The sequence below is a fragment of the Coregonus lavaretus genome (genome assembly GCF_964263955.1).
Source record: "Coregonus lavaretus genome assembly, chromosome: 2".
Classification (NCBI taxonomy): Eukaryota; Metazoa; Chordata; class Actinopteri; order Salmoniformes; family Salmonidae; genus Coregonus; species Coregonus lavaretus.
Window position 1 is genome coordinate 38,657,124 of NC_139989.1, and position 23,858 is coordinate 38,680,981.

At 43.3% G+C, this 23,858-nt stretch overlaps 1 protein-coding gene across 2 annotated transcripts; it reads right to left on the reverse strand.

Annotated features, from left to right (window-relative positions):
* Positions 1 to 720: 720 nt before the first annotated feature.
* On the reverse strand, positions 721 to 23,642 carry LOC311145737 (zinc finger protein 652-like). 2 transcript variants are annotated; one of them, XM_084182023.1, is made up of 6 exons: positions 23,387 to 23,642; positions 12,498 to 14,004; positions 11,816 to 11,963; positions 9,999 to 10,114; positions 6,003 to 6,147; positions 721 to 4,695 (listed from the first exon to the last, which is right to left on the reverse strand). In XM_084182023.1, exons 2-6 carry the CDS (start codon positions 13,452 to 13,454, stop codon positions 4,085 to 4,087), a joined length of 1,977 nt encoding a protein of 658 aa, XP_084038149.1. In that variant the 5' UTR covers positions 13,455 to 14,004; positions 23,387 to 23,642; the 3' UTR covers positions 721 to 4,084. The 2 variants fall into 2 exon arrangements, with proteins under 2 accessions (XP_084038149.1, XP_084038150.1); XM_084182024.1 differs by having other exon boundaries at positions 12,498 to 13,993; positions 23,387 to 23,563.
* Positions 23,643 to 23,858: the final 216 nt, after the last annotated feature.

Here is a 23,858-nt window from a genome sequence, read left to right on the forward strand (position 1 = left end):
ACTGTGATGCGAGATTTCAGTATCAGTAATTAACTTCCTCTCACATCAAGTTCTTGAAAATAAACTTTGTTAGGTCTTGCTCAAATAGTCTGCTCTGGCTACAGGGTCTCTACAGGATTACAAGTAAACATCTGCAAGCACTTGAACACAGACACGAACACTCATGAAGACAAAAACAGACACTAGACACGGACAGCTAGACACACTCACTCTAGGGACTAATGGGTGGGGTGTCCTTCAACCTGGTTGATGTGGCGTGGACTCACCTCTTTGGCACGTGCACTTTATGATCTTCACTTCCCCTTTCCTGAATCAGACAGACATTTCAAACTCTCATGAATACATACACACAAACCTTGCAGCCAACCATACTGCTGTAAGAATACTTACTGTTCCCATTGAGAGCTACTTTAAATAGCTTGATTGTTTTGCAGATCAAGTGTTGTCATATGATTTATGTGGCGTCCTCCATGACAAGGTAAACCTTCACTCCGATTCAATGCTTGGTGTAGTTTGGCATGACAACTAAAGAACAAGCAAGGTACAGTAAAAGTTGTTGTGACAGGGTAGGAACCAGTGTTGGTCAGAGTTTCCCAGGGGACCCTTATTACATTTGAACGTTACATTCATGGCGTTTAAGAATAAATTGCAGCCTCTTGCGATATGCATATTGCACATGTCAATATTGCAATTTCGATAATAATTTCAATAGTGTGCAGCCCTAGCTGAGACTGTGAAATTTTATTCCATTAGCTGTGAGAACAGGATACCATTACTGCAAAGATCATTTTCAAATGCACATGAAGTTACCAATACCACATAGGATATGACAGAGAAGAACACATGACAGCACACAAATATGTGATAATTATGGCTACTCATTTTTTACTTCTGAAAGTTAGCAGTCTGTTAAATGTACATTATCAAAAAAGGCCCAACATTTAAACTTCTCCTCAATCTCCAAAAACAAATATACAACCCCCCCCCCCCCCCCTCCCACCACAATTTTGTACCAGATACTCACAATAATAAAATATGCAATGCTACATTAAGTGGTTAAAAATACATGAGGGGAAAAAGTATATAGATATTTTTTTTAAAGAACAGGATTTTAGTCAAAAGTGCATTCTATATAACAAAGATGAAAGGAGGAGAATCATACAGCAAATCGGAAGAGAAAATGTTACACAACAAAGAGGAAACTGGATGAGGCAGACAAACACCTCAGCTCAATAACATGAATGTATTTCAGATCAGATGAAGCAGGGAGGGGCTAGTGTAAAATCACCAAAGCAGGAGGAACAACACTACTCCGTCTCTCTTTCGGAGTCCATATTAGAGGCAAAGTCTATTTCCTTACAGGAAAAAATAAACTAAACAAATATATGAACTAAACAAAAAAAGAAATGTCCTTATGCCATGGTCCCTTCCACACTATCCACCTCCAGATTGATTCTCCTCCTTTTCCTTGCCCAAACAGCCACTCACCAAACCAATCACCACCTCCCTCCCTTCTCCATGCACCCGACACATCACTCACTCCCACAATGCATTGTCAGTCCCTCCCTTCACTGCGCCTCACTCACGCAGCAGTAAAGTGCAGAGGATACACACAAATGAAAAGGCTTTTCAAAACGAATGTAAAAAAAGCCTCGTACTGAAACATCTTGAAAAACAGTAGGTAACGCATGGTTAAGCTGATAGAGGCCCAACTAACAGACCCACAGTAATCGCAGAACGGTTGTAGCTCTCTAGAGGGTGGGTCTCTCTGTCCACTGTTAAACCAAATTAAATGGGCCAAATACCATCAACTCAAGGTGGTACAGGGTCTTGCTAATGGTCTGCGATTGTTCCTCTTCAGTTTCTCATATACATAGTAGTCATCTCAGCCTGATCCACTACTATGTTATACCTATTATGTGTTAATCCACAGAAACATGTAAGACATATTCTTGTGTCTACAAATCCCCCCCCAGAACCCTGTTCAACAGATGGAATGGCTTTAGCAGGGTGTGCATAGAGGGAGAGACCCAGAGAGGTGAACGACAGAAAGAGAATATGGCCGGGGCCAGACTATGTAAAAGCAGCTTTTGTTACAACAGCACCAGAGGGGTTCCATTTTGCCATTACTGAGACAAACACACACCTTAATGTTGCTCCTCAACACTCAGTCTGATAACAGTACCAGACAGGGTGAAGGGGGGCGGACAACATCCTCCAACCCACTCCCAACCATCCGACACGCCAGAATCTCTCTCTGTCATTCATCAATACTAACAACCTGACTGTCAGAATACCATACATTGGGACAGCGGAACATTCACACACACAAAAAAAGGTTACATTTACAAATGTGATTTCTTTGAGTAAATGTACAACTTGAGTAAATGTATCTATACAAGACATTTAAATGCATGTTAGAAATATCCTCCAACCTTTCCTATGACTATCACTCAACAGTATGTTTAGAGCGAGATGAGAACAATTCTTCAGTCTGAAACTGAATGTAGCATATTTCCAGAAAATATTACTAGAAAATAACATATTTGATTGCTAAACCGTTAGCCCATATCACTCCATCTAGACAACATTCAACATGTTTTGATTCATCATTATTTGCCAAAGTGTGTGATAGGGCCTCAATGTTTGTGTAACCTTATACAGTATAAGTAAAACTAAGAGAACAAACCGTTACATTACAGAAAAAGCGTCCTGCTCCACACCAAGCTGTGGAATATAGGCTGGTTGGAAAAACACATCTTTTTCAGTTAAGAGTTGTGCTGAAAAAGTCAGAACTTCTGAATCTTGTGTTTTAATGACCTTTTACAGGGTGACCGGCATTATCTCAGCAGCAGCAGGAGAGAGAGAGGAGTGAGCAATAGATAGAGAGAGAGAGAGAGAGAGAGAGAGAGAGAGAGATAGAGAGCGAGATAGAGAGCGAGAAGAGACACGCGAGGTGCAGGTTGGGTCGTATGCGATGACCCGTCACAGTGGCAGTATTTAACTGTTTTGATGACAGAAGACCAAAAAAAACAGCAGAATCCCTTGTCAAGCATTTTGTGTGAAGCGAAAGGAAAAAGAGACCAGTGATGACATACTGCTTTTTGAAGTGTGTGTCTGTGTGTATACAGGACGGCACGTTCAGGTTCATCAGGGTTGTTCTGTTGGGAACGTCTGACCTTACCAGCTCTAAGATAAGGCTGTAAGTCAGTCAAGAAGACATATCCCAGAACTGCATCACAACAATGCAACCAATCCCACACTGTTAAATTACACTGAGAAACTCCAGATGTAATGAAATCTAGCCTGTGTATAGAACTGTGTGTAGTACTGCACTGGAAAGCACCAATTAACCAGAATTAGAATCGCTGTTGCAGCAGACTAGTAGTAGCACTAACAGGTGTTTTCTAACCTCCCCACTGTGACCTATGGCAGTGATTCCTGACCTACTGCTGGTAGAACCAGTATGGAATGCCTCAGGAGACAGTGGGAGGCCTAGTTGGAACCAGGATGGTAACCATTCAACAAGACCTTGGTGACCCCATGGTTCAACGGGTCAGCCTTAGGATCAGGACTTACAACTCCCCCGAACTGTGCAACCGTTGTTTAAGTCAGTCGACATGAAGGACTAAGTTGATTAAATGGATCTGTTCTGATCCGCTACCTGGATAATGAACTACTAGTAGAATAATTACATCAGCAGCCGTCAGTAGAGAGGATACAATGTACACAAACGAGGGATAACTCACATACCGGTACACACACAGCCTTCTACCATGGGAGGCAGGTTGTCTAAGAATTCAGGATTTACTAAGAATATTTTCTCAAGAAAATATCTTAGCAAGAGGTTGTAAAATCTGTGTCAGTTGACTTGGGTCTCTAGCTAAGTGGGTCACTCACTTATCTAAAGTGTAGACTGAAAGTGTACCTGTCTGTATCCCTCACACTCTCCCACACACTGGTGTGTCTTGTTCATATCAGTCTTTGAGAGGCCGCTCTACACCAGTGGCCAGGTACAGGGAGAGTTGGGGTGGGGGTATGGAGGTGTGACAGGCAGGCCTGCAGCCCAGGGCCCACATAGGGTTCAGTGATGCTGGGGGGCCCCGGGGCCCTTGTCCTGCGGTGCCATGTAGCGCAGGTAGCTGCTGTCCTCCTGCCCACAGTGGTTGAGGGGCTCGCTCTTGAAGAGGGCGGGGGGAGGGGAGACAGGGGGCACAGGCAAGTGGTGGTGGTGGGGGAGAGGGGGCGCTTGCAGGGGCGTGCCGGGGTGGTGCTGCTGCTGTTGCGACGTGTGGTGGTGAGGGAGATGGTGAGAGGGGGACAAGTGCAGGTGGGAGAAGGTGGCGTGTCCCACGGGGGTGCGTGGGGGAAGAGCCCCCCCTGCCGGGCTGAGGCCCAGAGGGGCGGAGGTGGTGGCAGCTGAGGGGGCAAGGCCCGGGCCGGGGCCAGAGGAGGAGGAGGCATTGGCAGAGAGGTGGAGAGGTAGGGGGAGGCCGCTGGCCTGCAGGGTCACAGGGCTGGTGACCCGGAAGCACTTCTCCTTGTGGGCCTTGAGCATGTTGGAGAAGCGGAAGCGCTGGCTGCACAAATCGCAGGGGTAGGGCTTCTCTCCTGTGTGGGTGCGGCGGTGGCGCTTCATGTTGGGCCGGCTGGTGAAGCTCTTCCCACAGATCTCACAGATGAACGGCTTCTCTCCTGCAGGGGACCAGGGACAGAGAGAAAGGAGAGAGAGAGAGGTGATAGATAGGAGTCAGGGACTAGATCACCCTAATTAGTTTAACTTTCACACGTCACAGAACTTCACGCATGAGAAGAAGAATATAACCTGAATAACCTGGCAACACTTGTCCTGCGCTAATTAAATCTCTCTGAACTACATGAAGAAGTTAACTTTTCACTCAGACAATGTCCCTGTAGGAGAGTACTAGGGGTCATTGCTGTCAACCCACCCACTCAGCGATGCCAGTTTACACTTTGGGATGAGAGGAGATGTGAAAATGAACAGCGGATCTCCATTCGAGAGCTGCTCTCATTAACCTTTCATTCAATGTGCCCATTACCACCCCCGTACACTCATTCACAGCATACTCAAAGCATCACTCGGCTTTAATCTGAGCTACATGTTTTCTGAGAGGCACCGGTAAACCACTTACAGTATGACAGCGAATAATTTAATTGTGACAAATTATACTGGAGCCTTTTGTTAATGTTCTGCAACTTTTGTGAAGTAGGTACGTTCCAGAGGAAAGGATAAACCTTGGGGGGAGGAAGAAGAAGAAGGAGGAGGAAGGAGAAGATGAACAAGAAAGGAGAAGAAGAAGTGTGTGCCAAGGCATCACTGGGTGTGTCTCCGACCACAGGAGGCTAAATTGGTCAGCGGCGGCCGGGAGAGGAGAGGGGTAAAATAATTCCAACTTACAAAAAGAACCACCAGGGCAGAGTGCAGGGAATCCACCCACACTAGGGAGGGAGAAATTAAATAAAAAAGACTGAAAAAGAACAAGGCCTGGTCCCTATGTTTTGCTTTGGAAAGGAGAAAAGTGGCAGGGGAGAAAACGTAAGATGTAATATAGCATGTGTCAGGGTAGTCATTATAAGTAGACATGGAGGAGAGGCACCACCTCTCATTATATAGACTGGGAGAGGTCTCAGTACTGCTCGTCTTGGGACGCCCTGTTTCTTTCCTTTTATAGAGCATCTACGGAGAATCACTGGCTGACTAGGGATCAAGACTGAAGGCCATGCACTCCCCAGTAAATGGGATGGCTTTGGTCAGGGAGAATTTCCGAATGTCGAAGAATGAAGAGGTCTGGCTTCTAACATTATTGGAAGACTAGTTTCTGAATATTTGGTTTCAAACATTTCTATGACAGGAAAAAGTTCAAGGCTTTCATAGGAATAAGTCCTTGAAGGTGTGCTTTGTAATTGCACGTTTGTGTCACACTCAAATTCCTCAGTGAGTGTGTGAGAGTGTAAACAGGTATGTGTTCACTGTGTCTCACCTGTGTGTGTTTTCATGTGCTCGTCAAAGTACTGCTTCATGTTGAAGTCCTTGCCACACCACTGGCACATGAACTGCTTGTGTCCGATGTGGATGCTCATGTGGGAGCGTAGCTGGTACTTATATTGGAACCTCTCAGCACAGTTCTATAGAGAGACAGGGAGGACAGAAAGACATTTAGGGTGTCCCAAACAGCACCCTATTCCCTAGTAAGTGCACTACTTTTGACCAGGGCCCCCTAAGTAGGGCACTTTATATGGAAATAGGGTGCGATGTGGGACGTAACCATTTAGACTACATAGCACATACACTATCATCCCTGGAATGGAAATTCATAAGGGCTACTATATAATAACACTATAATAATAATAATAATAATAATATACACATAATACCTACACACAGATGCAGTGGCAGAAGGAGCCCACTATGCCAGTACTGGGTCTGCAGTACTATGTAATAACAATGTAATGACATGTTAGTGGAGTTTCTTCATTTAATCACATGGAGCCCCACAGCTCCAACCAACCAACCACATGTTCCCCGACAACACTCCTCCCTTTATGTGCTTGGTCACACAGAGGCCCCCCTGGGGGGAGGTGGTACCTGCTTCCTACAGAATGTCCTATAGACCAGAATGCTGGGTATGCAGACTAACACCTGAGGTGAGTTTAACAAGGGTTCTGTTTGAGGCAAACATGTTACTGAGTAACAATTTCAGTTGAACAATTTGAATGAACTTTCCAAAATGTTACTGTGAAGCAGCAAATGGCTCCTTTTTGTAAGGATTACTGTGGCTTTTTAAAGGGCAATATTCAAACTGAAAATGACTTTGCTCTTAATCCTACTACATGTAATTGAACGCCTACATGGCCACTTGATTATTTGTAGTGGCAGTTTAGACCCGAAACAGGCACATATGTTCGCCACACACTACCTTCTCAGACAGTTAGCTAACGTTATACAACGGGTGGGTCTAATGCTGATTGGTTAAAACCGCATTCCAGACAGTATCTATTCCACAAGTTACCAACGGCTAAATCTATGACGTTAAACATGCCTATTTACGCTGTTCCATTTGACTGTGCAATCCACTGTCTCACCAGCCCAGCCAGGCAATTTATAAACTTTAAAAAGCATCTAGACATTCTCACATTTCATTTTCAACAGAGGAGATTTGTATAAACCTTGCTGTCTGTCTCTCCGACATTTGCAACATTGTTTCAATATTCAAATTAGATCTCCAGCTGTCCCATAGTAATGAACGTGTCGGGAGTCGGGACGAGACAGACAGGCAGGCAGCGTTTCTCAGCCAGCCGAAATCATGAATCAGCTGGCATAATTTCTATTGATATATACAAAGAAATGTCAATTGAAAAAAGGTAAAACGAAACAAAGTGCAGCTTGTTTGCAGTCTTTCCAGCTTCCGTTTGAAGTGATTGTGTTAACTGTGTTGTTGACTAGCTCCTCTGAACAAGTGTCCTGACGAGAGAGCAAATATTCTATGCCAGGCGAAATTGTGCCTCATTAGCTCATTGTTATGGATGTGTCCAAATAAATGCCACTAGAAAACAGCTTAAACAAATGCAAATGCAGCTACCGTTGTTATTCTGGCTGCACTGTTTGATGTGACTAAGTTATCCGTAGTTGGCTAGCTAGCAAGCAAGGGATAAGAACGTTGCCATCCAGTATGGCAATGGAACAAAAAGACTGAACGACTGGGTTGCGTCTCTGGCAAACGAACCGATAGAACGAACGACCAGCCGGCTTGGGTAGCAACCCTAGATTTGTGTCGGGACTATATCTTGTGGAAGGATGAAATAGTATGAATAAATTCATCAAAATAACATTTTTAATGAAAATATGTCAATCATTATTTGAATATGTTGGTAACCCGTTGTATAAAAGTGATAATGCCCTCGAAGCCGTTGTTTGGAGGATATATTGGCACGGATCGCCAATATATCCTCCAAACACCGGCTTCTTGGGCATTCTCACTTAATTAGCGAATGTTAGAACTCTGTTATTGGTCTATTAACTTATACCACCTAGTGATAACACCAGGCAAACCAAAACTCCACCCATGCAAAACCTGAGGGGTATACTACAAAGGAAGCTAGATCTACTCAGGGTTTTCTAAGGCTAGCCAGCTTCAATTAGCTTCACATTCCAGCTCAGGCTTAATCCATACTACGATGGCGGATATTGCTAGTCCGCCTGCCACTACCTCTAGCAGGCTTGTAACTGCGTGTGCATGTCGCACATGGCTAGTCGAATACCAAACTCTTCATTGAGACCATGCTGAAACATCAATCCATGGGCGAGTCAGTACCACATTTTCATTTATGCCAAATTCTAAATGAAAGAAAAGTTTGCCTGCAAATTCAGCAGGCTATGGTCCGAAATGGGCTTTAGAAGTGCATTCTGTCATTACTAAATGTGTAATGTGATAGGTATTTTAACATTACCATTTTTTTTAAACTCAAAAAAACATTTCATTAATAAAATATTTAAAATCAGTCATCTTCCTCAAATGAAGGGGATGATGATGCAATCTATGTGAGAGGGAAGGAATCTGATTTTATTGGTCCTCAACTTGAGGCTCAGACACTTCATTCAGTACAAATGGAGTTACTTGCCCCGGGGCAGGTAGTTATGAAGGATTCCTTACCATAGAAATGTACCTGGCTAAAAGTTTAGCCTCGTTGTACCGGTAGTATAGGGCTCTGCTGATTAGAAGGTCCTATGTAGATCGTTTTTTTTTCAACCAGCAACTATCAGGAATTAACACTGATCAAATGTTTTCACACTTTTAAAGTGTTAGTTTCATCAGCTGTTGTACAACAATATTATACAAAACACAGGAAAAACAGCATTTTGAAAAGAAAAACAGTCCAAAGATCCAACTTCACCCGTCTGTATTTTTATTCCAGTTATTCTGTATACCATGTTTATTCATGGTCTGCTAATGTTTGACATGGACATGTTGCATCTAGACCTGGTTGCTTACACCAGCTAGCCCTTGCTCCAACTGTGTGACCATAGACATTTAGGGATAGTTTATATGTAGTCAAGTGTGCCTTGGTTCAATAGTAATCACCATTTTGGAGCAGTCACAGTACAGCAGGCCATATTCCTCTGTTCAAACAACCCATAGTTGTCTGAATCCTGCCCAGTTTGTCTGTGTTAGCCATTCAAACCTCACCAGCGATAAGTCAATATTCAAGGATTCTAACACAAATATGAATACATTAAAATGAATACTATTCATACTCTGTTAAACACTGTCCTTATAAAACGAATATTCATGAAGATGTGTGTGTATATACTCTATAAAGTAATCTTGAACTTAGTCTTCTCCAGACTGAATGCAGGTGGATGTTCCATAAAAAAAAAAAACTCTCCACCCATCAGGCATGAATGAACAATTGTTTTTGAAGGGTTTCTGTAACTAGTATATTGCCACTTATCGGTGTTCCATACCCCCATCTAGTGGTCTCTAGCGCCCTACTCTATTACAATCCTGTGTTATATATTCTGAGGAAATGTTCACATAGTATATGTAAAAGCAATAATTGATGATAATTCTTTGTTCGCTTTTGTATATAATCTAGATCATGCATTCTATTGTACTAGGTACAGATTCATAGATTTTCTGATGCGTTTTCTTGCTTGATCATGTTACATATGCAATTATCATTGAAATAGAAGCCAGATGTGCGTGCTGACGATTCCCACTGATGATGGCCTGAGGCCAAAACGTTTGTTTTGTTTTCACCTTTCATTTATGCACTGACTTTGAAGGGCACCATGATGTTTTAATAAACATCTTTATATTGCTTTCAAGCCTCAGTTGGATTTCTTCTTCTTCTTTTTTTGACAGTGTGCAGATCTCCATTTCCTCCAATACTATATAAGGGGAAATCAATCTTCTGTTTCAGTCGGTGTGTGTTTGAGTGTGGGAGGGACAGTGTGACTACAAGTCTAAACAGCTCACCTCACAGCGGAAGGGCTTCTCCCCAGAGTGCTGCAGCGAGTGCACCTTCAGGGACATGCTGCGCTTGAACGACTTGCCACAGGTCTCACAGGTGAACGGCATGTCCTTAGTGTGGGCTGCAGAGAGAAAGGAACAGGTTAAAGAAGTGCACCTACCAGAGAGGGACAGGGGATAAATATTGGGGCGTTAAAACAGTGTTTCATGAGAGATCTGAATGTTGCTCCATGAATGTACAGAGTCTTGCAAAAGTATTCATACCCCTTGGATTTCTTCACATTTTAATGTTACAAAGTGGGATTCAAATGGATTTAATTGTCATTTTTTGTCACAATCTACTCAAAATACTGTAATGTGAAAGTGGAAGAATAATTCCACGTAGATAACTAAAATATAGTCGTTGCCTAAGTATTCAGCCCCTTTGTTCGGGCAAGCACAAATTAGTTCAGGAGTAAAATCTGGCTTAACAATACACATAATAAATTACATGGACTCTAAAATAATAGGGGTTGACATGATTTTTGAATGACTAACTTTTCCTCTGTCCACCATACATACATCTGTAAGGTCCCTCAGTCAAGTATTGAATTTCAAGCACAGATTAAACTACAAAGACCAGGGAGCTTTTTGAAAGCATCATAAAGAAGGGCAGTGATTGGTAGATGGGTAACAATAACAAATCAGACATTGAATATATCTTTAAGCATGGTGGAGTTAATAATTATGCTGTGGATTATGTACTAAACCACCCAGACACATCAAAGATACAGTCTTCCTTGTGAACTGAGCTGCAGGACAGGAATGAAACCACACAGGGATGTTACCATGAGGCAATTGGTGATTAAAACAGTTAGAGTGATGGGAGAAAACTGAGGATGGATCAACAACATTGTAGTGACTCCACAATAATGACTTAAATGACAGAGTGAAAAGAAGAATACAAATATACAGAATACAAATATTCCAAAACATGCATCTTGTATGCATCAAGGCACTAAAGTAATACTGCAAAAAAACATGGCAAAGGAATACACTTTTTGGCCTAAATGCAAAGCCTTATATTTGGGGAAAATCCAACAACACATCACTGAGTAACTGCCTCCTTATTTTCAAGCATGGTGGTGGCTGTATCATGGTATGGGTATGCTTGACATTGGCAAATACTGGTGAGTTTTTCAGGATAAAAAGAAACGGGATGGAGCTAAACACAGGAAAAATCCTAGAGGAAACCCTGTTTCAGGTTTTCACCTTACAGCAGGACAATAATATACAACACAAAGCTAAATCTACAGTGGAGTTGCTTACCGAGAAGACAGTGAATGTTCCTGAGTTGCCAAGCGACAGTTTTGACTTAAATCTGCTTGAAAATCTATGGCAAGACTTCAAAAATTGCTGTCTGGCCATGATCCCCAACATCTTGACAGAGCTTGAAGAATTATGAAAAGAATAATGGGCTAATATTGCACAATAAAGGTGTGTAAAGCTCTTAGAGACTTACCCAAGAAAACTCAGAGCTGTAATCGCTGCCAAAGGTGTTATCTACCATGTATTGACTCAGGGAGCTGAATACTTATTCAACAACTATATTTAACTTATATTCATCTTTTTTTTTTATCAACATTTTCTTCCACTTTGACATAGTATTTTGTGTAGGTTGTTGACAAAAATGAAAATGAAATGCATTTTAACCCCACTTTGTAACAATAAAATGTGAAGACATCCAAGGGGTATGAATACTTTCGCAAGGCACTGTATATACTATTAGGGGCATTTGGAAGTTACTAGGGAGAGCAGGAACAGACAAACTGGGGTCCACCTACCAACCATGTGCTTGCGGACATGAGCCATTGTGTAGAACTTCTTTTCACAGATCTCACAGGCAAACTTCTTCTCCGCGTAGCCGTGCACAATCTTGATGTGCTCGTGCAGCGACCACAGCTTCTTGAAAGACTTGTTGCAGGAGACGCACTGAGCAGCAGAACAACACACATAAATAACACATTAAGTAACAGGTGATGATTGTTGTTGATTTGTGACATTGATTACCCTGATCCACCCTGACAGAATCCAAGAACAGGAGGTAGCAGCTGAGATGATCACAGCGTCTGGAGCTTCAGATGGTGTTTCCCCACACTGCTGTAACAGTATCTGTCTAGGCTGGTTCCTTATGCTCCGATTCCCTCTGCTGGACAAAACGTTACTTACATCCTTCAAAGCCCAGAAATCTGGCCCTGATGACAGACTGAGATTTTAGTTTCACTGTACCTGGTACGTAACTGTAGCCAATGTACCTAATCAATGGAGTTGTTTTGATTGCTCATGTCAAAAACATCTTGTACATCTGTTTAAACAGCCGAGACCAGGGCTGCGTCCCAAACGACCCCATATTCCCTACATAGTGTACTACTTTTGACCAGGGTCCCCATATGGCTCTGGTCAAAAGTAGTACACTGTATAGGGAATAGGGGGCCATTTGTGATGCACTCCAGCTCTCCTCCTTACCTGGATGTTCTTTTCACAGTCGGTCTGCTGGTGTAAGGCCAGCTCACTCTCCAGGACAAACTTCTTGCCACACTTGTCACAGATCTGCATGCGTCTGTGTGTGACGTTCATGTGTTTCTCCAGGTACCAGCGGGTGTTGAAGACGCGTGGGCACTTCTCACACGCCAGCGTCTCCCTCTCTTCCCCATCCGCTTTATCCCCCGTGGCAGAGACAGCTGAGGAGGGGGTCCCCTTGCCCTCCCTGGCAGTCCGGCGCGTCCTCTTGGGCGGCTGGGTGGTCTTCTTCCGTCGGCCCCTGGTGGTCATGCCGGTGGTGCTCAGAGCGGTGCACTGGGTCTTCCTCCGGGGCTGGCTGGTAGCAGGGGCCACCCCACACCGAGCCCTCTTGGCTCTCGTTCTACGGCTCTCTATTTCTTCCTCCTCCTCCTCTTCTTCCTCTTCCTCCTCCTCCTCATCTTCTTCCTCCTCTTCCTCATCTTCCTCCTCACTGCAGTGTCTCTCTGAGGTGTCGGTTTGGGGTGCGGACTTGTCCCCCTTTGATACATTAAGGGTTTGATTGTTCAGGTTGACCTCCACGATGATCTGCTCACGCTTGAAGGACTCCTCCTCCTCCTCAGAGTCCTCGGAGGTGCCCCCATTGCCTGCCTGGTGCCCCTCCTGCCCTACTGTACCCTCTCTGTAGTACTGCTGCTGGGGGGAGGTGACGTGCTGCGGGGGCAGCTGACCGGGGGTCTGGTCACCCATGGGGGTCTTGGCTGCCATCTTGTTGTCCACTAGCACAGAGTAAGGCTTGCCCCCGCCCTCCCGCTTGTACAGCTTGCCCGCTAGGTCCAGGTCTGGGGCGGGGGAGTGGTAGTAGGACTGGGCCACCTGCTGCGTTCTGCGCCCCTCCTCCTGGGACATCCCACCTGGGCCAGGGCTGGACACCTCTTCCTTCAGGCTCTGGCAGGATTTCATGTGTGGGGGAGGGGAAGACTGTAGTAGTGCTAGTTGAAGCACTGCCAGAGGTTTGTTAGCAGTGTTTGTATTCTTAAAACTGTGAGAATACCCTCGCTATGCTGTAAGGAGGGGCAGGGGGAACGGAAGCAATCCCCCACCCCTCCCGCCACTGAGGAGACAGGAAGGAGGAAGGGGTGAAGGGAAGAAAGCTTCACCCAGATTCAAACAGGGCCTCCATGCTCACCACAGGACAAAGACTGAGGACAGACCGGAGTGAGTGACATTCTGCTACAGCTTTGTTCCATAGGCTTCTGTTGAGCTTGACTCTCAAAGCTTCTCTGGAAGTTAGTGTGTCTGCCCTTCAACCTCGATGAGGTTTCGGTCTCTCCGCAGATGAAGCCTCTCAGGTTAGTTTCTTCCGTGAGGCAGTCAACGCTATATTGTCCGTCAGGGCTTCAGTCTTTAAGCTTCTGTCTTGAGGGTGAGCTTCACGTCGAACTTGGAGCTGCAGTCAGAACTTCTGTGCCTCGTTTCAGGAGCCATCTACAATCTGCCGCCTGTGAGATGGCTAGAGTAAAGGGAGAGCAAGAGAAAAAAGAGAACAAGAGAGATTAGGCTCAATTGTGTGACTAGCGTGTGGTGCTGCCTCATAGAGCAAGTGTGTCTGATGTGAAACTACAACCTAGGGAAGGCGTTGTGAACTGAGACTAAGCCATGCTTCACCGCAACCGTTTCACTGCCGTGTGTTAACATCCAAACCACACGCATCAGAGCTCTTCACAATCTATTTCTTCTTTCAGGTCAACCATCTTTCATCAATCTCACCATCTTGTTAACCAGACTTGATATATACCATCATATCATCCAAAAATTATACGGTCACATTTAATCATAAAACCCATCTTCCATCTCAGCTACACAACTGGCTTTCAAAAACACCAGTTTCACATCTCAATACCTCAAATCTCAGCTTTCACATTTGAATAGCAGTCACATTTAAAACACTGACATATATAACAATATTCGTAAGCTGGTATGAAATATACAATATAGTTGTATTTATTTTGCCTTTATTTAACCAGGTAAGTCATTGACAACATATTCTCTTTTACAATAACGACCTGACTAATGACGGAGCAATGAATATTGCAATCATGCAGGCCTATCTTTCAAGAAACGTATTGAAAAAGTAAGCAATATGCTTTTCCAGGTATTTTCCTATTTCAATTGGCTTCTTGAACTCTGATTAGGGGGAGTGCTACTTCAATGCATGTATGATTTGCACTCGTACTGTAACCCTATAAATGTCCCCCCTCCCCCCCATACACCTATTGTGGCAGTTACAGAGCACAAAATAACCACAGTATGGGAGCTGTAAAGCGAGCTCAACCACAGGAAACTGTACATCAGAGACTGCAAAGCGTGCGAATGATCAAACATATACTGTGTATATGAGAGAGTTTGTAAATGTAAACTAAGCTCTTGCAATATTCTTGTTACTTGGCTTTTGAGGGGTTGTTTACTGCCTGCCTCTATAACACTGTCACGGTAGTGACCCTCGAGGCACAGTGCTTGACGATATGACACCAGTATTGAAATTCAGACATGGCTACAACTTTAAGCTTTGTGTTATTTCCACGTTTAACCCCAGATGGGCACGGACGCTGACTCAGCACTGGGGTGGGTTTCTTGACTTGCAACGACTTCGAGAGCCACTAGAAAAAACATTTCCTCTCTCATAAACAACAAACATCCTCTGCTCAACGGCCAAATATAGGCTAACCGTCACATAACCTATCTCCACCTAACTTGAGCTACTACTGAAGTCTTAGCAAACCACCCTCTAACTCAAAAACTAAATACAGGGAGATTCCACAGCTGCTTTCAAATCAATGCAATAATCAAGACAGATATTGATATTAGAGAACACACCTTTTATACCTTTCAAGCGATGACTTCATAACTATTCTGCTACAGACAGTCTACAATAGTGATGGGGGAGAAGAAAATAAAAATCGATAGTTACATATCGCAATATTATTTTGGACGATATTATGTTGATACTTTGACTCCACGTATCGATTTGCTATTAAAAAAGTATATAATAATAATAATAAAAATAAAAATACAAGAAACCTGCGCCAAAACTCTGATATTTTTCATCCTATAGCTTGTTCTCCATCTTCTTTTTAAACAGTGAGCCAACATGTTTTCAGCACTTTTATTTCCATGACTGATCAAAACAAATGTTTTCATGCGCTCTCGTCTCTCTGCAGCAGACATATAGTGAGTAACATGTTTGGAAAGTCAAATTGCAATAATATAGCAGTATCGAATCGCAATGCATATTGAAATCGCAATACATATCGTATCGGTACCTAAGTATCGTGACAATATCGTATCTTGAGGTCCCTGGCAATTCCCAGATCTAGTCTAAAAGCAGCCTGTTCAGATGATGTGGAGTGTGATTCGGAGACTTTTCAAGCCAAGGAGGCCCTCCAATAACAGATACTAGGCCGCTGGACTGTGTCTGAGGCGGAGATCCACACAGAGCCCCAAACTCTCTGGTTCCACCTCCTCCTCTATCCACTACACTCAAGTTGCGAGAAGTACAATTCTGGAACAGAGTGACTCAAATACACAAACAAATACAAATACACACATGCAAGCACACAAACAAAACGGCTACTGCTATGTGTTGACAAAAACAAAACAAAAATCAGAGGACAGACATGCGTTTAGAAAAAAGCAAAACAATACACACCCCCCCCACCACCTTTCTTCCTGTGCATGTTTACTGTCTGATACTTTCTGAGAATTGGACCGCACTAAGTGCATTACAACCACAAGAGGAGGGAGTGGAGGGCACTGCGCTCCATAGAGCACCTCGTCTCACCTACTGGAGCATTAAAAACTACCTCAGATGCTCTCCTGCCCCGTGTGCAGATGTGATGTTAGATCTGCCAGAACCAATCGAATAGGCCCTGTTCTCGCTTAACAGCTGCTTATGATGCACATGTACAGGAATGTAGTAGGGTGAAGAAGACAGAGGCCTGTACATTGTAGAGCATGGCGTTTGCGACGCCAGGGTTGTGGGTTCGATTCCCACGGGGGCCAGTATGAAAAAAAAATGAAATAATGTATGCACTCACTAACTGTAAGTCGCTCTGGATAAGAGGGTCTGCTAAATGACTCAAATGTAAATGTAGGCCTACCCTTACACCAAGGGTGTCAAACACATCGAAGGGCCGAGTGTCTGCAGGTTTTAGTTTTTTCCTTTCAATTAAGACCTAGACAACCAGGTGAGGGGTGGTCCTTACTAATTAGTGACCTTAATTCAATAAAGTACAAGGGTGGAGTGAAAACCCACAGACACTCGGTCCTCCGTGGAATGAGTTTGACACGTGCCGTACACTGAAGACTGAGAGTTCGTTCTGCTCAGTGAAGATTTGCAAAGAAATTACTAGACCAGAACTTATGACAACTTTGCACAAACTTAGTGTTGTTCCATTCATTAACATTATCAAACAGAGAGTGAGATATGGGGGGGGGGGGGGGGGATCATGTGCGCAAACATTCCACAACCACACAGGACAGCTGAGGTTATGCAACTCGTATTTAGTAAAATCCTTACTTAGATGAGTCACAGTAGAGTTTCACTCACAATGAGAGAGCAAAGCCCTTTGATGTGGTGAGCAGGAAGAGAGCAGACTTCAAAATATCAGTGGTAATTGCACGATTACCTTGTCAGATCTCGAGGTTAAATTCAGTGCAACGTTGATCGTTTGTGGCTCCGCTTTTTTCGGTTTGGTAGTGCTGAGCGATTCATGCTTTTTGAGGTTGGTCCTGCTTCAGCTCGATTATGAAAAATAATGTGTTTTCTATTTCAACATTTTTTAAAATACATTAAATGCACTATGTGGGTTAAATGATGTAACACAGAATAAAACAATTAATAAAAGTCCCATGATGGTAGTGACTGCCAATTACTGCTTATCACTTATCAACCATCATTTATTTACATTACTTTAATAAAATATTGATGTTGTGTATATTACATTTGTTTAATTGATGACTATTATCTCATTCTAAGTCATCTCTATAGAGCTGCTGCCTATGCCGTCTGACAAAAATCACTATTTTAGTAGTTCTTCAAAGTAAATATGGCATACTGTTATGACTGCTGAATCCCAACAATCAAATCACTTAGATCATGTACACTACCGGTCAAAAGTTTTAGAACACCTACTTATTCAAGGGTTTTTCTATATTTTTAAAAACTATTTTCTACATTGTAGAATAATATTGAAGACATCAAAACTATGAAATAACATTACATTTACATTTTAGTCATTTAGCAGACGCTCTTATCCAGAGCGACTTACAGTTAGTGAGTGCATACATATTTTTATTTTTTTCATACTGGCCCCCCGTGGGAATCGAACCCACAACCCTGGCGTTGCAAACGCCATGCTCTACCAACTGAGCTACATCCCTGCCGGCCATTCCCTCCCCTATCCTGGACGACGCTGGGCCAATTGTGCGCCGCCCCATGGGTCTCCCGGTCGCGGCCGGCTACGACAGAGCCTGGATTCGAACCAGGATCTCTAGTGGCACAGCTAGCACTGCGATGCAGTGCCTTAGACCACCGCGCCACTCGAGTGTTAAACAAATCAAAATATATTTTATATTTGAGATTCTTCAAATAGCCACCCTTTGCCTTGATGACAGCTTTGCACACTCTTGGCATTCTCTCAACCAGCTTCATGAGTTAGTCACCTGGAATGCATTTCAATTAACAGGTGTGCCTTCTTAAAAGTTAATTTGTGGAATTTATTTCCTTCTTAATGCGTTTGAGCCAATCAGTTGTGTTGTGACAAGGTAGGGGGGCGTAAACAGAAGATAGCCCTATTTGGTAAAAGACCAAGTCTATATTATGGCAAGAACTGCTCAAATACGCAAAGAGAAACGACAGTCCATCATTACTTTAAGACATGAAGGTCAGTCAATACGGACATTTCTTCAAGTGCAGTCACAAAAACCATCAAGTGCTATGATAAAACTGGCCCTCATGAGGACCGCCACAGGAATGGAAGACCCAGAGTTACCTCTGCTGCAGAGGATAAGTTCAAGTAACAGACGCATCTCAACATCAACTGTTCAGAGGAGACTGTGTGAATAAGGCCTTCATGGTCGAATTGCTGCAAAGAAACCACTACTAAAGGGCACAAATAAGAAGAAGAGACCTGCTTGGGCCAAGATACATGAGCAATGGACATTAGACCGGTGGAAATTTGTCCTTTGGTCTGGAGTCCAAATTGGAGATTTTTGGTTCCAACCACGTGTCTTTGTGAGATACAGTGGGGAGAACAAGTATTTGATACACTGCCGATTTTGCAGGTTTTCCTACTTGCAAAGCATGTAGAGGTCTGTAATTTTTATCATAGGTACACTTCAACTGTGAGAGACGGAATCTAAAACAAAAATCCAGAAAATCACATTGTATGATTTTTAAGTAATTCATTTGCATTTTATTGCATGACATAAGTATTTGATCCATCAGAAAAGCAGAACTTAATATTTGGTACAGAAACCTTTGGTTTGCAATTACAGAGATCATACGTTTCCTGTAGGTCTTGATCAGGTTTGCACACACTGCAGCAGGGATTTTGGCCCACTCCTCCATACCTTATCCAGATCCTTCAGGTTTCGGGGCTGTCGCTGGGCAATACGGACTTTCAGCTCCCTCCAAAGATGTTCTATTGCGTTCAGGTCTGGAGACTGGCTAGGCCACTCCAGGACCTTGAGATGCTTCTTACGGAGCCACTCCTTAGTTGCCCTGGCTGTGTGTTTCGGGTCGTTGTCATGCTGGAAGACCCAGCCACGACCCATCTTCAATGCTCTTACTGAGGGTTGTTGGCCAAGATCTCACGATACATGGCCCCATCCATCCTCCCCTCAATACGGTGCAGTCGTCCTGTCCCCATTGCAGAAAAGCATTCCCAAAGAATGATGTTTCCACCGCCATGCTTCACGGTTGGGATGGTGTTATTGGGGTTGTACTCATCCTTCTTCTTCCTCCAAACACGGTGAGTGGAGTTTAGACCAAAAAGCTCAATTTTTGTCTCATCAGACCACATGACCTTCTCCCATTCCTCCTCTGGATCATCCAGATGGTCATTGGCAAACTTCAGATGGGCCTGGACATGCGCTAGCTTGAGCAGGGGGACCTTGCGTGCGCTGCAGGATTTTAATCCATGACGGCGTAGTGTGTTACTAATGGTTTTCTTTGAGACTGTGGTCCCAGCTCTCTTCAGGTCATTGACCAGGTCCTGCCGTGTAGTTCTGGGCTGATCCCTCACCTTCCTCATGATCATTGATGCCCCACGAGGTGAGATCTTGCATTGAGCCCCAGACCGAGGGTGATTGACCGTCATCTTGAACTCCTTCCATTTTCGAATAATTGCGCCAACAGTTGTTGCCTTCTCACCAAGCTGCTTGCCTATTGTCCTGTAGCCCATCCCAGCCTTGTGCAGGTCTACAATTTTATCCCTGATGTCCTTACACAGCTCTCTGGTCTTGGCCATTGTGGAGAGGTTGGATTCTGTTTGATTGAATGTGTAGACAGGTGTCTTTTATACAGGTAACGAGTTCAAACAGGTGCAGTTAATACAGGTAATGAGTGGAGAATAGGAGGGCTTCTTAAAGAAAAACTAACAGGTCTGTGAGAGACGGAATTCTTACTGGTTGGTAGGTGATCAAATACTTATGTCATGCAATAAAATGCAAATTAATTATTTAAAAATCATATAATGTGATTTTCTGGATTTTTGTTTTAGATTCCGTCTCTCACAGTTGAAGTGTACCTATGATAAAAATTACAGACCTCTGCATGCTTTGTAAGTAGGAAAACCTGCAAAATCAGCAGTGTATCAAATACTTGTTCTCCCCACTGTGCGTGTGGGTGAACAGATGATCTCCGCAAGTGTATTTCCCACCGTAAAGCATGGAGGTGGTGGTGTTATGGTTTGGGGTGCTTTGCTGGTGACACTGTCTGTGATTTATTTAGAATTCAAGGCACACAACCATTAAGGCTGCCACAGCATTCTGCAGCAATACGCCACCCCATATTAGTGGGACTATCATTTGTTATTCAACAGGACAATGACCCAACACACATCCAGGCTGTGTATGGGCTATTTTACCAAGAAGGAGAGTGATGGAGTGCTGCATCAGATTACCTGGCCTCCACAATCCCCCGACCTCAACCAAACTGAGATGGTTTGGGTTGAGTCGGACTGCAGAGTGAAGGAAAAGCAGCCAACACGTGCTCAGCATATGTGGGAACTCCTTCAAGACTGTTGGAAAAGCATTCCAGGTGAAGCTGGTTGAGAGAATACCAAGAGTGTGTAAAGCTGTCATCAAGGGAAAGGGTGGCTATTTGAAGAATATAAAATATATTTTCATTTGTTTAACACTTTTTTGATTACTACATGATTCCATATGTGTTATTTCATAGTTTTGATGTCTTCCCTATTATTCTACAATTTAGAAAATAGTAAAATAAAGAAAAACACTTGAATGAGTAGGTGTTCTAAAACTTTTGACCGGTAGTGTATTTTCAGGTAGAGACACCTCGCGAAGCAACTGCTCTCTATCCCTCTTTATCTCGCATTCTTCTGTCTCTTATGTAGCAGGAGTAAAAGAAACATAGACCTGACAGTTGGCGAGCAAACGATTACGGTCATTGTAGTTAATTCCAACGTTTTCTGCATTAAAACTTTGTAGAATATTGGCCTGTTGGAAACTACAACTCCATACTACATTGCACAGTTCGGGCTTGATCTGATTTATCTCAGGAGAAACTGCGCAATGTCCGCATTGAGCTCACAGAAAAAAAAGGAACAAAATGGAATTCAAATATTTGAACGGACATTGGTCAATTAGTTGTTTAAAAAACGATCGCTCTGCACTACTGTTTGGGATGATTTCAAATACAAACTTTGCTCCCTCTCGTCTAAAGTGTCTGAAAGATGGGGTTCAAATCCTGTGCAGATGGTAATCACAAGTAGATAGTGACATGTCAAGGGTGTGCATCACAGTGTGTCAGGTGAATCCTTCCCAGAGGTTTAGTTTCACTCACCACCATTTCAATGCATTATTCTGCAGCATTAAATTCCACCCGCCCTCTGTCTGTGGAATTTATTGAGCTTTCCCTTTGAGGCAAATGTGTGAGGGTTCACATTCCTGACTCCAAACTCATAAGACTTTAACCAGCTCACTGTGTGGCGCACAGTAGGGGAGCCCCATGCTCCTGTAGGTATTTGTGCCTAAGCTTTCTAGAGGTATAGATAGAAGGGAAGCAGTGGTAGGCGATCAACATGCTTTAAAACCTCCACAGGCATCTGCTCTCTCCTAATCTCTATCCGAATGCATGGGCTACGTTTCTTTCTCTCGCTCTTTCCCTCTCTGTGACAACACATGAAAGGAAGAGGGGGAAGGAAGGATCGGATGATGAAATGCTACAATGTAGGCTAATGAGATGGTCCATGGTGAGTCTCAGTTTTGACAGGAGAAGTCTGTCAACCTTAAAGTAAAAACACTAATAACAAACACTAATACTGAAAGCCCTTAAAATACATGTCACAGTCATTAGTGAGAGCTTGCCATTTAGCCACTATTGACAAAAGCATTTATCTATGAAGTTGGGTCTGACAATGTGATATGAAGGAACTGGAAGCTCAATGTCTGAATGTGGTTTTAGAAATGAGGCTATATTCAACACAACGAACGTGTGCAAGGCAAAGGCCACTTCATAAAAACGTCTGCACAACCGACATATTGTGCTCAATAAAAGTTGACTTTTTGTTTCGCAATAATTGTCAATGCTGCAGCTGGGCCTAAATTACGGCTGACACTGCACTGCAAAGCAATCCTTTGCCCCCTTCTCAAACATAACAGACTAGCTAGTACGAATGCTAACTCTGCTTCGCTTGCAATCAATCTGGCCTAGCTAGCTATTTCGCCAGCTGGCTAGCTAGGTTAACTTGCTAGCTACGTCAATTTGGCGCTAACGTTACCCAAAACGCGATATATTTTCAAAATACTAAACGATTGATAGAAGTCGGATGGCTATATTAGTTGAATACTACAAATTCCAAAACAACGCATATTAACAATAGTTACACGATTGTATGCAGTTTTGTTGGTAACAACCAACTTAAAAAAAATAGTAGCAAAGAAAGGGTTAAACAAAAAGGAAACATTGGTTGGTCAAGACGGTCGGACGGAAGGCCGTTCAGCTAGACAATTTATTAGCTTACAAACTAGGAAGGTAGATTCAATTTACAGTAGTTATCTAAATACAGATGATTTTATTTTACATTGGTTGGACATCGACATACTAACAAATTACATCAATAATATGAACGTATCAAACTCGCCACGCACTGTCCGTTTCACCAAAAATAATACTAGTTAGCATAGCTAGCGCAAATGTGAATTACCACCATGGCACACGGCTAACGTTAGCTAGCAAATCCTAGCTAATCAGACGACTTTCACTTTTTTTAACCCAAAACCTCCCAGATATAAATCGGATAAACCGAGATTTTACACCAATATGCAATCTTGCAGAATCAAATATTATACATAGTGTACACAAATCAAGGTTAAACATGTCAATATTTGTTAATAAAATGGTTTAACAAATCATAGCTACAAGAATCTTTTAAAAAATGCTCTTCCCGAAGAAAAACCTAGCTTGATAGCACACAGCTCATTACATACTCAATTCGACCGCTTTGACGGTTTGTCAGCAGTCTAGCTTGATAATAGACAAGAAAATCACTAAGAAAATCCTTCATTTGCCTTGCATTGTAGACAAATGTCATGTTTGTAAATACATGAAAAAATATACAATAACTTGTAGAGAAATGTTGTTGCCTTACCCTCGGTGAGAGCGCCCTCTTTCTCATTTCGTGCAATCAGTTACAGGAATTCTGGAGTGCTACAGACGCACAAAAAGAGCCAGCTACTGTTGCAGTTCACCACTGTTTGATAATCCTATTGCATGCGCGATTGCAAATGTGTTTACTAATGCATTTTCAGAATGTATGGCACTGATATGTTTGCAGTAGATCCATCGCTACGTGGCCCAGCCAGAGTCTCGCGCGCACTAACGTTACCAGACCCACGCTCATCACTGCGAGGCAGGCCGCTGTCTGGGTTGGGTAGCCGCGCCACAATTTTTTCGTCTCCTCTCCAAACCAGACAGGGCACGATGCGCGCACTCGTGTCTGTCCCCCATCTTTAGCCGGGAAATTATAAGAAAACCAGAGCTGGATTGGACACGGAATCGGTTACTGGAAAAAGCGAACTTCTGCATGAAATGTAGATCTAAATGGCAATGCCCAGATGTTG

Bases quoted from the DNA above. Each gene is read 5' to 3' on its own strand.
- LOC311145737 (XM_084182023.1), bottom strand. From the start codon at position 13,454: ATGAAATCCTGCCAGAGCCTGAAGGAAGAGGTGTCCAGCCCTGGCCCA. The intron at 10,115-11,815 runs GTAGGTGGACCC...TTCTCTCTGCAG, and splicing joins TGTCCGCAAGCACATGGTTG to CCCACACTAAGGACATGCCG. The intron at 4,696-6,002 runs GTGAGACACAGT...GGTCCCCTGCAG, and splicing joins GCACATGAAAACACACACAG to GAGAGAAGCCGTTCATCTGT.